The 12,739-nt window shown below is 40.5% G+C and overlaps 1 protein-coding gene across 1 annotated transcript in view; it reads left to right on the top strand.

Moving 5' to 3' along the window:
* Window positions 1–1,490: 1,490 nt before the first annotated feature.
* Window positions 1,491–12,739, top strand: part of LOC138980832 (lens fiber membrane intrinsic protein-like) — a 19,659-nt gene continuing 8,410 nt past the window's right edge. The window contains exons 1-2 of the mRNA XM_070353714.1: window positions 1,491–1,924; window positions 6,153–6,290. Coding sequence (XP_070209815.1) covers window positions 1,735–1,924; window positions 6,153–6,290 — 328 coding nt within the window. The 5' untranslated portion in view covers window positions 1,491–1,734. The remainder of the gene's footprint in view (window positions 1,925–6,152; window positions 6,291–12,739) is intronic.

Raw genomic sequence — 12,739 nt, 5'->3', positions numbered from 1 at the left:
AGAGAGAGAGAGAGAGAGAGAGAGAGAGACCTTCGAAGATTTGATTTTATGTTTTTTTTATTATAATAATTGCCGTTGTGTTTCACGTATGTGTTTGTGTTCTTATTTTCTTGGCATCAGTGTTAGTCATTCCTTAACGCTGTCCTTGTGAAACATGGACATCATTGTATTTCTCTTGAATATTCATCAAGCAAACTATAAGCACTTCACATCATATCAGGTATCAGTTACTTAGACGTACATAATAAATGGTTCAACCCTACTACACGAATTACACGTTGCCAGCAACATTTCAAAAGCACGGGGACTATCGTTACGGTGTCCCATACGAAACTTTGCAATATACACCAGAAACCGGATAAAAACCCATCAATTTCGTGCTGACAACTTTTTTGTTATACTGTCTCATATTGGTTTAAACATAAATACAATCAAAATTAAAAGCATTTGTAATAGTTATGTTAATGTAATATTCATGTCCCATGTAACGATAGTCCCTTGTTACGAGAACACTCTAATCTTACCAAATTAACCAACAGTTGGCAGTTGCGTTGTCTGCTGCTTTTCCTTTTATGGTTTTACATTCCTCCATAATGTACGTCATTGCACACATAAATTCAGTTTTCTTGTTCAGTTTGTAAATTTCAGCCTCAATTCATCTTTCTGTCATCAGTAACAAAAAGTGACGGACCAGCATTTGTTTAGAAATACTGTAGATGGTTTAGATCAATATGATGTTTTTAAATGGAGTAACTAAGATTTATCTAACACTTGTACTGTATGAAACAGTACTTTGATTCCATCTCTGTCTACTCTTCTGTTTAACTTATTATTTTTGTAACTTGTGCTGACGAAGACGATTAGTCGAAACCGGTTCTTGTTTTTGTATTCTTGTCGCTGATTTTTGTTGAGTACATTTTGTACATCATATTCTTATATTGTTCTATTTCTCTCACCTGCAGTCCCTTGTTCCATTTTTTCCCATCTCTCACGACCGTAATTACATTTTGTTTCTCCAGATGACCAATATCCTGTATTCCATTAATAAAACCATGTTTCTTTTGACAAAAAAAGGACAACTCTGACAGGATGTAAGCGAAAAAGAGTGATGATGAAACGTACAAATAAAAGACTATGTTGATAGCATCTTACAACCTGCTGATTTCTGTATTTTGTAGTGAGTTGAAGATTTACAAGAAACAGTTTTTCTTAGCTTTTTGTATACAAAAAGAGCATGTTTACCTAATCGCTAACGTTAGATAATTGTTATTGTTATGCAGGGAGTGGTTTGTTCGCGGTTTTGGCAGAATGGTTTTCTGGCTATTGTGGTGACGTGTTGACTTCTCGGAAGACTACATAAGGCGTTTCTATAGGCTCAAAACCAGCAAACGACGCCATACATTTTGCTTGAATAGGCGTATACACCTCTTTATATCGATCCCAACTGAATGTAGGAGCTTGTGAAGTAATCACTCAGTGGTTCACACAAGTTTCGAGTGCAGGACTTGGGTTACAGAATATTAGTACTGTTAATGCTGAGTTCCATTCGGGAGCATGCTTTATTGCACCGTTTCTTCTTCTTTGAAAACACGACTGAGTGTTTCGTGAGCATCTGTGTTTAATGAACTGTACTTAAGCGGTATTTTTAGGATTTCCTATATCATAACAAACTCGTCTTCTCTTCGACCTTGAATATTTGCAACATTTGAACTAACGTAGCCTGGACTGTAAGCAATGGGTTTCAAGATGCCGCCGATTCCTGCCCTGGTGGGTATGGTGTGTGGCGGTGTGGGGCTCATCTTCCAGATAGTGGGTTTAGCCACACCTGGCTGGATTGTGGACGGTGAGTATGGTTTCGGCCTCTGGAGATACTGTGTTGAAAATGATATGTGCGCCGACATTGATGAACTTGGCCCCTTTGGAGGTAAGTTTACTTTCTATTTCTTTTGATGTATTCATTGTCAATGTTAATCTAACTAATTTGAGGACCGTCGTACTCCCAAAACAATTGCAAAAAGAATTATCGGAAATCTTCGTGGAAGATAAAAAAGAAAACTTGAATGCCCATGCATATACAAAAATACGACTATTCAAAACAATACCTCTTGCAATCACATCGCATCACTCAGAGGCGTTATTACATACGTATACAGCCATCAGATTAAATAATTCATTCAGATATCAAGAACTCGGCCTACTACCACCGTACACAGGTACGCCTGCACAGAGCGCGCACACTCAAAATTGCATTTAATGCTAAAATAAATCCAAAAACAAGTCGCGTAAGGCGAAAATACAACATTTAGTCAAGTAGCTGTCGAACTCACAGAATGAAACTGAACGCAATGCAACGCAGCAAAGTGAAATTGACAAGAAGAGCGGGGTAGTAGTTGCGCTGAGAAGGATAGCACGCTTTTCTGTATCTCTCTTCGTTTTAACTTTCTGAGCGTGTTTTTAATCCAAACATATCATATCTATATGTTTTTGGAATCAGGAACCGACAAGGAATAAGATGAAAGTGTTTTTAAATTGATTTCGAAAATTTAATTTTGATCATAATTTTTATATATTTAATTTTCAGAGCTTGTTTTCAATCCAAATATAACATATTTATATGTTTTTGGAATCAGCAAATGATGGAAAATAAGATAAACGTAAATTTGAATCGTTTTATAAAAAAATACTTTTTTTTACAATTTTCAGATGTTTAATGACCAAAGTCATTAATTAATTTTTAAGCCACCAAGCTGAAATGCAATACCGAATTCCGGCCTTTGTCAAAGATTGCTTGGCCAAAATTTCAATCAATTTGATTGAAAAATGAGGGTGTGACAGTGCCGCCTCAACTTTTACAAAAAGCCGGATATGACGTCATCAAAGGTAGTTATCGAAAAAAAGAAAAAAACGTTCGGGGATATCAATCCCAGGAACTCTCATGTACAATTTCATAAAGATCGGTCCAGTAGTTTGGTCTGAATCGCTCTACACGCACGCACACACACACATACATACACACATACACCACGACCCTCGTCTCGATTCCCCCTCTATGTTAAAACTCGAGACTGCCAACGTTCCAAAATTCAGAATCAAAAAACAAGAAAGGTAAGTTGTTGGAACATTGTTATTGACAAGTGTACGTTACAGTCACAAATATGTCCACCCAACGGTCTTTTAAGAGCACAGACAAACAATAAACAACAAGAACTTAGCTTGGCTGATTTTCCTGCCGCCTGCAAATGTGTCAATTTGTCAATAACAACGTTCCAACAACTTACCTTTCTTGTTTTTACATTTAGTCAAGTTTTGACTAAATGTTTTAACATAGACGGGGAATCGAGACGAGGGTGGTGGTGGTGGTGGTGTGTGTGTGTGTGTATGTGTGTGTATGTGTGTGTGTGTGTGTGTGTGTGTGTGTGTAGATCGATTCAGAGAAAACTGCTGGACCGATCTTCATGAAATTGAACATGTATATCCCCAGAAGTTGTTTTTAATTTGTTTGATAAATGTCTTTGATGACGTTATACTCGGCGTTTTGTGAAAGTTGAAGCAGCACTGTCACGCCCTCATTTTTCAACCAAATTGGTTGACATTTTAATCAAGTAATCTTCGACAAAGCCCGGACTTTGGTATTGCATTTCAGCTTGGAGACTTACAAACTAGTGATTTAGTTTGCTTATTAAAGTTGTCATTTAAATCGATTTTTCACTAACAGATTTAACAATGATTGCTTCGTATTTCTCAATTTCTCCTGAATTCAAAAATTTAAACATATGTTATGTTTACTCTAAAAGTGTGCTCAGAATTACAGAAAATCGGTTAAGTAAGTATCTGCGTTCGCACGCCACGCAGAGACGAGCGTGACCCGTCACGGTCTTTGGGGGTGGTTAGTCGAGACTATCTTGATACAGTCTCGGCGATGCGGGTTTTTAGGTGTTAATCTGTTACTTTAATGCCGACAGCTTGATTAAATGTTTTTATATCGCTTCACGCGACTTGTTTGATTCTTCATTTCATGCTAACAATGTTAAACAATTGGTCAATAGTCAATTATCAGAGCACACATGCCACACACACTCACTCAAACACACACACACACACACACACACACACACACACACACACACACACACACACACACACACACACACACACACACACCCATACACACAAGGGCCGGACTAGGGGGGGGGTTACAGGGGTTGCGCAACCTCCCCCCTGGTTTAAGCATGTACCTCCCAAATGCATTTTTTTGTGGGGGAGGGAGGGGGGGGGGGGTTGCATCTGGATCATCATGAAATCCGAGGAGAAATCGCACCTCTCACCTCCTCAAGACATTTTTCTTTAACGATTTTTGTGATGAAAAGTATGAGTCCTTACAATCTCAATTCTTCTTCATTGCCTGTACAGCTTGCTGTCGAATTTACCTTTTTCGTTCAAGGAGAGGCTTCCTTTCCCTCCAGAAATATAAAAAAACGTTCAGTTTCAAGGGGGATTCGCCCCCTTGCAACCCCCACCAACGGGGCTTCGCCCCCTGGACCCCCACCAAGGGGCTTCGCCCTCTGGACCCCCATCTGTAACTCCCCCCCCCCCCTAGTACTTACCTAGTTCGGCCCTGCACACAACAACAACAACAACAAACAACAACAACAACAAACAACAACAACAACAACAACAACAACAACACACATGCACACACACATGCGCGCACGTACGATCACACACACACACTTATTTACACATCACAGTAAACAAACATGCGTCCACGCACTCGCTCACGGACACATAGGCTAACCGGCACTTAAGTACAAACATACATGAATAGGCAGATTAAAGGCACAGTAAGCCTCCCGTAAACCATCACATATACGGTCAGGCTTTTACACACAGTACAAACACCCTTTCATTTAAACACTCACCGATTGAGAACATCCTAGGTGCCCTCCGTAAAGAGCGAACAATTTTCAAAGAATTTATTTTTGCGTGGTTTATCTTACCCCTGAGCCATCGTGAACCCGTGTGATCCAGTTTCCCTTTTTCACAATGTAGTCGTCAGTTAGTCATTTGAATGCGACTCGATGTGAGCTTATTTACAATAGCACGTTTTTATGCACGAAACAAACGGCTGTGGTTCACAAGAACTCTAGCAATGGCTTTTGACTGTTGAGAGGAACGGCGATGCACTGATAAACCGTCGTCTGCTACGACCCTTGCGTGACCCTGCTTCCGGGCTTTTCTTTGTTAAAACTTTCACAACTTCGAATTGTACTGATCTTGTCTTGATGAAAAAAGAATTCTTTTATGATTAAAGAATGTTTGTGTAACAAGCTGTCAATTTATTATTTAGATTATAAAAGTTAGGTCTAGCGCAAAAACGCACCACGGTCCAAAAACATTTTGATAATCATCGATTCACGGCTATCGCCAGTTTACATCGATAGAATGAGACCCGAAGGGAAGTAACTCATGTTTGACCCGAGTTCAGGATGGGTCCAAAAAGTGTTCGAGACAATCTGCGAAATTAATTCTTTATAAATTGCTCGCTCTTTACGTAGGGCACCTAGGATGTTCCCGTTTGGTGAGCGTTCAAATGGAAGGAAGTTTGTACTGTGTATAAAAGCCTGACTGTATCTGTGATGGTTTACGGGAGGCTTACTGTCCGGGCTTGAATTCCGGTATTCATAACAGCCGTCCAGCACCAAAACGAGGCGCCATTGTTGTTGAGGACCAAGTCCACGAAAATAAATTCTTTGAAAATTTCTCACGCTCGACAGAAAGCAGCCAGGATGTTCCCGTTCGGTGAGCGTTCAAATGGAAGTATGCTTGTACTATATGTAGACGCTCGGGGAGCTCTGTGATGGTTTAAGGGAGGCTTACTGTGCCTTTAGAAGAAGTTACCAACATTTAAAAAGGTTATGGTTGTTGGACTTACGGAGCATTTAAACGTAATCTTGCTAGTCATATACATCTTGCACGCACGTCTAACTGCATATTTTGTTTTTCTCTGTTATTTTTTTTTGAGTTTAGATAAGCGTTACGAGCTTTCAAAGTAAAACGAAAGTGTTGCAATATTTTGTTGGTGTTTTACTGTGGGTGTGTGGTTTATTTGGTGTTTATGTTGCACAGTTTTATAACGAATACTCATGTTCCAGAATATCTGGATGTGTGCCGAGCCTTTGGAATCATCGGCGTTGTGGTGCTCGCGGGGTGTGTGGTGGTGGGAGTCCTGATGTGTTTCATGGAACTGGACAAGTTGCCTATCGTCGCTGCTATCCTGGCATTCGTAGCAGGTAACACCGATACTGTTTTTACATTCAGTCAAGTTTTGACTAAATGTTTTAATACAGACCTGGAATCGAAACGAGGGTGGTAGTGGTGTTGGTGGTGGTTGTGTGTGTGTGTGTGTGTGTGAGTGTGTGTGTGTGTCTGTACAAAGGCGACCTTGTGCACTCTTTTGTTCGTATAGGCCGACATTGTGCACTCCTTTTCCTTATGCACTCCTACACTGTGCACTCCAGGTCATATATAATATAGTATTCTTCCTTTCTACAAAAACATAGAATAAAAGCTTTGCATTGCACAAATGCATCACGGGCTATCTTTTTGTATCGAATTTAAAACTTGTGCATCTAAGATCGCCGATATATTTTATTATAAAAAAAGGAGTGCACAACGCCGCTTTTATACAGAAAACAACCAAAATGTGTCTGTCAAAGTTTTCTCAATCTTGTGGTTTTTTTTAGCTTTAAAGCTTTGAAATATATTTGCTTGACCTCAATACAAGATGAATATACGAAATATTGTTAATAGCTGCATTTTCGTGCCCTGTTTAATGCAGGAGTGCAGAAGGTCCTTTTATACAAATAGAAGAGGTGCATAATCAAACAAGAATACAAACTATACATTGCACAAAGGCATTACGGGCTATCTGTTGGTATCGATTTTTAAACTGGTACATCTAAATTCGCCGAATTATTTGATTGTTAATAAGGAGTGCACAATGCCATTTTTATACAGACAACCAAAATGTCGTGGCGGTCAAATATGTTTTTAAACCTTGTGTTTTTGTAGTTGTTGAGCTTTGAAATGTATTTACTTGACCTCAAGACAAGATTAAGTAAGGACTATTGTAAATAGCTGAATTTTTCTAGCACTTTTGAGTGTAGGCGTGCAGAAGGTCGTGTTATACGAATACAAGGAGTGCATAATGTAGAGCTTTACGAACAGCACTGTGCACTCCTGGCCAATATAGTATAATTTGTATTCCTTTATACAAAAAACACACGAATAAAAGCTGTACATTGCACAAATGTATGACGGGATATCTGTTGCTATCGATTTTTAAACTTTTGCATCTAAACTTGCGCAGATATTTAATGGTCAAAAAGGAGTGCGCAATGCCGCTTTTATTTTTATACAGACAACCAAAATGTCGTGGCGGTGAAATATGTTTTTAAACCTTGTGTTTTTGTAGTTGTTGAGCTTTGAAATGTATTTACTTGACCTCAAGACAAGAATAAGTAAGGAATATTGTAAATAGCTGAATTTTTCTAGCACTTTTGAGTGTAGGCGTGCAGAAGGTCGTGTTATACGAATACAAGGAGTGCATAATGTAGAGCTTTACGAACAGCACTGTGCACTCCTGGCCAATATAGTATATTTGTATTCCTTTCTACAAAAAAACACACGAATAAAAGCTGTACATTGCACAAATGTATGACGGGATATCTGTTGCCATCGATTTTTAAACTTTTGCATCTAAACTTGCGCAGATATTTAATGGTCAAAAAGGAGTGCGCAATGCCGCTTTTATTTTTATACAGACAACCAAAATGTCGTGGCGGTGAAATATGTTTTTAAACCTTGTGTTTTTGTAGTTGTTGAGCTTTGAAATGTATTTACTTGACCTCAAGAAAAGATTAGGTAAGGAATATTGTAAATAGCTGAATTTTTCTAGCACTTTTGAGTGTAGGCGTGCAGAAGGTCGTGTTATACGAATACAAGGAGTGCATAATGTAGAGCTTTACGAACAGCACTGTGCACTCCTGGCCAATATAGTATATTTGTATTCCTTTCTACAAAAAACACACGAATAAAAGCTGTACATGGCACAAATGTATGACGGGATATCTGTTGCCATCGATTTTTAAACTTTTGCATCTAAACTTGCGCAGATATTTAATGGTCAAAAAGGAGTGCGCAATGCCGCTTTTATTTAGATGACAACCACAATGTGTATATCAAATATTTTATTTTCAACCTTGCATTTTTTTAAGTTTGAAACTTGTTAATGTGTTTGCCATTCATCAAGACAAGATGAAATAAGAAATATTGTAAATAGCTGCAATCTTTACATGCGCTTTTTAATGTAGGAGTGCAGAAGGTCGTATTATACAAAAACAAGGAGTGCAGAATGTTGAGGTGTACGAACAGGAGTGCCTATGCAAAGTAGTGCAGAATATCGACCTATTTTTAACAGGCAACAGAACGGCGTGTGGTACGAATACAAAATGAATGTAAAATAAAGGTTAATATGACTGTTACACAAAACTACTTTCCCTACGTTAAAATCTCTTCTATCGCCCCCATACTAGTGCTATGCAACTCTAAACTAAATATAATAATGTTTCACGGCCGAAAGAACTTCTTAAGAGATTTAAACATTCAAAACTATTGCATTTTTTCTTCATAATGACAGTAAAGGGAGAGAACTCCGCACAAAGACCACATGGAAACAAACACACATGCAGAATAATACACGAAAAAAAAGGTACAGATATCATCTATTACCGACAAACTTCGTGAGCAAGAGTCATATTCATTTGCATGGGTAGAATATGTGTGGTGGTCTCACACGAAAGGCATCTAGGCATAGCACTCCCATCTCCCATCCATCTTCCTTACACCCCCCCCCCCCCCCGCCGCCTCCTTAAGTTGGTCCAATTTGTTCAGAGAAAAAGAGAATGAAAGAGGCCATGCATAGACCTCCATGTTTTAAATCTTGAACCATGCACCTGTCACTGAACCCCTTTATCCTGCACCAAACCCATACACTAGCCTAAAACTTGCATTGAGAAACCATTGCCAACAGAGGCCACCTCGTTTAAAAGACCATCTAGGCTATGGTTGGACCGGATTCCTTTTTAACATTACCCGCAGAGACCACCTGAAAAATGTGACCAGAGACTACTCAAATTAATGAATGGTCCTAATTGATGTTTTTCCCTCTTATAAAAGACCACATCACCAAGAACTATCACAGGCATGACAGAGTCAACCATTCTGAAATAGTATCTCTTCTGCTTAAAATATATTTTAAAAAATTCAAAGATGTACTGTACACGAATGTACAGGCAGATCTGACAGTTGTAAGTTAGCGAGCCGGGGAGTAACGAGCCGGGGGAGTAACGATACGGGGGAGTAACGAGATGCTCCCCAAACCAGGCAAAATGGCCCCGTAGACAGTATCCCTTTAACTTTAAAGCTGCTGTATCTACGGAATTATCTGTCTCCTATTACCTCGGGACTACTGCTATGGCAATCCAGACCCAACATAATGATACTTCCCCGCTGATGGGGCTTGATCGAACAATGTCAGCGATTGGCAAACTAACCCTACTTTCGTTTTTGCCGTTTTCTTGGAAGCAGTGACTCTGCCTCCGCCGGGTTTTTCCATATCTTCCTGATGGCTTACAACCCTATAATCAAAAGCTTGTTCCATTTAAACACTCTACACATTGTTTTCCAGTACAATATCAATCATCAAGCTCCACGAACAATACTGGCCATTTTGAATCGAAGGCTGTTCGGAAACTGGAAACTGATGGGTAACGTTTTCGTCTTTCTTCAGGGGATTATCTCCCCTGAGGAGTCCGTCTTTGGCGAATGCTCAAACTAGCCACCTTTGAGCTGTCCTCCTTGAGTGTATAGCATTTTTTTTTGGAAAACTAGGGTAAAGGTAGCTCTAGCAACATACAATAAATATATCAGCCATTCAGCTCAAATCGGCCGTGAACCAGGCAAAACGGCCACGGTGACACTATCCCTTTCACGTCCCGTCCCGTCAATAACACAGACCATCTCAGGACGATCTACGGTACCGCAACACGGTGGTCTAGTGGTAAAGGCGTCCGCCTCGTAAGCGGGAGGTCGTACGTTAGCTCCCCGGCCGAGTCTTACCTTAGATTAAAACAATCAATCAATCAATCAATGAGGCTTATATCGCGCATATTCCGTGGGTACAGTTCTAGGCGCTCTGCAGTGATGCCGTGTGAGATGAAATGTTATACTTTAATGTGCAATCCGTCTAGTGGCTGCCACGCCTTGCATCTGATCTGGCATTATGTGGTTAGTGCTAGAACTGGTCGGCCAGATGCCAGTGTACTGTAGTTGGGTGAGCATGAGACATGACGTCTGAGCTGCGACTTCTGTCTTGATTGTGGCGCACGTTAAATGACTAAGCAGCACCGCCCTGCGTTGATCCTTGTTGATTGACTGGGCGTTAAGCAAACAAAACACACAATAACGTTATACGGCAATCATTTAAAACAAAACAAAAAAAACACAAGGCGAAAGGCTCGGCTAGGTTCGATCCCACCTGTGTTATTCTGATGTTCGTATTTCCGCTTATGTACAGATTTCATAACGCAAATGTGAACGCTTCGTTCACACCTGCCGCCTTGCGTATTATAGCGCCGTAAGGCAAGACTATACCACAGCGGGGGATCACGACAGCCAACTGAGAAGAAAACTATTATTTGCTTAACAGGGCCTCAAATCTTTCTGGTCGATTTGTGCGCTTTGTTATTGATGGCCGCAGGAGCGGTCACGAAATGGGGGGTCCTTAACGTCCTCACAGGAAATTTTTCTTTTTAGGGACATGAGTTGGTGATACGCTACAAGGAGCGGTCATCTACTGCAAAGCACCTTTGAGAGATCGCATGGGTTGTTGTCACGTGACCTATTGCCACTGGGGGCTTTGTGCCATGGGCGGTCTGACTAAACACTACGCGACCGCTCGCGACCTTGCACTACCTTGCGCGGCCTCAAACTAAAACATGTACATGTAATATTTGTATTTATCATTTTAGCGCATAGACACCTCATCAATCAATCAATCAATATGAGGCTTATATCGCGCGTATTCCGTGGGTACAGTTCTAAGCGCAGGGATTTATTTTTATTTTTTATTTTATGCAATTTATATCGCGCACATATTCAAGGCGCAGGGATTTATTTATGTCCCTAATAGGCTCTGGTTCCTGTGCACACGCCCCCGCCCCCCACCAACAACATCCCACCCCACCCCTCCCCCCCCCAACTTTCAAAGTTTCAGCACTTCCCGATTGATTTTAGTCATTCATGATTTAAGGAAGAGATACAATTCCCTTTGCACATTTGCAATTAGAAAACATCATTTTGTGAAAAAAATAGAGATATGATTTATTGTTTATCATAGTTATAGATCGTTTTGGAAGCACACGTATCTGGTGTGTTAATGTGTGTTTGTGGTGGTGGTGTTTTTTTGTGGTGGGGGGGGGGGTGTGTTGATTTACTGCAATGTACGAATGAATGAAAACGTGTATAGTGCATAAAAACGTCAATGCACAAATACATGTTCACAGCGCTTGTCTATACATTTATATGTACAACAAATGTCAGAATAATAATTATAACACTAAACCCAAATAGTATGTTTATATAATACGGGGGAGACAGAGAGTGAGAGGATAAAACAGCAAAGCGGAGGGTGTGTATGTGGTAGGGAAATTGCGATCCGTCGAATTTCTTGTTAGGATTGTTATAGGGCCTACTTCACTGACCACAGAAAAAATAAAGGAAGCTCGGAACTTCTGAGAACGCGTCATATCCAATTTTTCGTCACTGCTCAACGTCATAAATAAAAGAAATTCAAACCGAGTCATACCTAATACTTTTTACAAATTGGCTGTCTAGTGGCTACCTCGCCTGACCTCTGGCATTATATGGGGTTAGTGCTAGGACTGGTCGGCGGCAAACTATCTTGCACCAGTATGTCAGCCAGACAATTAGCAAGCTGTGTGTCTGGCCCACAGTTTATCCCCACTGTAATTGATAGTTGGCAGCTCCACTTGAAGTGAAACTGGCCCCTTGGTACTAAGCTGGAAATGGACTCCAGATATTTAAACAAATGCCCCCATATGTCCGTTTACATCTTCATCGCACTTGCCACTGGAGGCTTTGTGCCAAGGGCGGTCTGACTAAACACTACACGACCGCACGCGACCTTGCACTACCTTGCGCGGCCTCAAACTAAAACATGTACATGTAATATTTGTATTTATCATTTTAGCGCATAGACACCTCATGTCCCTAATAGGCTCTGGTTCCTGTGCACACGCCCCCCCCCCCCCCGCCCCCCACCAACAACATCCCACCTCACCCCTCCGCCCCAACTTTTTTCTTCCCGTCATTGGCGAGTTTTATTCATCAGCGCGTCTCTATGATTACTAGTGCCAAACCCTGGGGTTACCCATTATCACGTGAAAATTACTAATTAACGCTGTCAGTTACTGTTTTCACCTGTTAGTTACTCATTTTCACGGGAAAATTAGTAATTTTAGGTTTTGGCTCAAGCAAACCGTTCGTGAAAATTAACAACTAACACTGTCAGTTAGCTTTATTACTGTTACTTACACAGAACACGTGTTAATTACTAATTTTCAGTTTTGGCCTCGGCGTATCAGGGCCAAAACCGGCG

This window comes from Littorina saxatilis, linkage group LG11, assembly GCF_037325665.1.
Source record: "Littorina saxatilis isolate snail1 linkage group LG11, US_GU_Lsax_2.0, whole genome shotgun sequence".
Lineage (NCBI taxonomy): Eukaryota > Metazoa > Mollusca > Gastropoda > Littorinimorpha > Littorinidae > Littorina > Littorina saxatilis.
The sequence above is the reverse complement of the archived record's forward strand: the minus strand, read 5'-3'. Positions and strand labels throughout refer to the sequence as shown.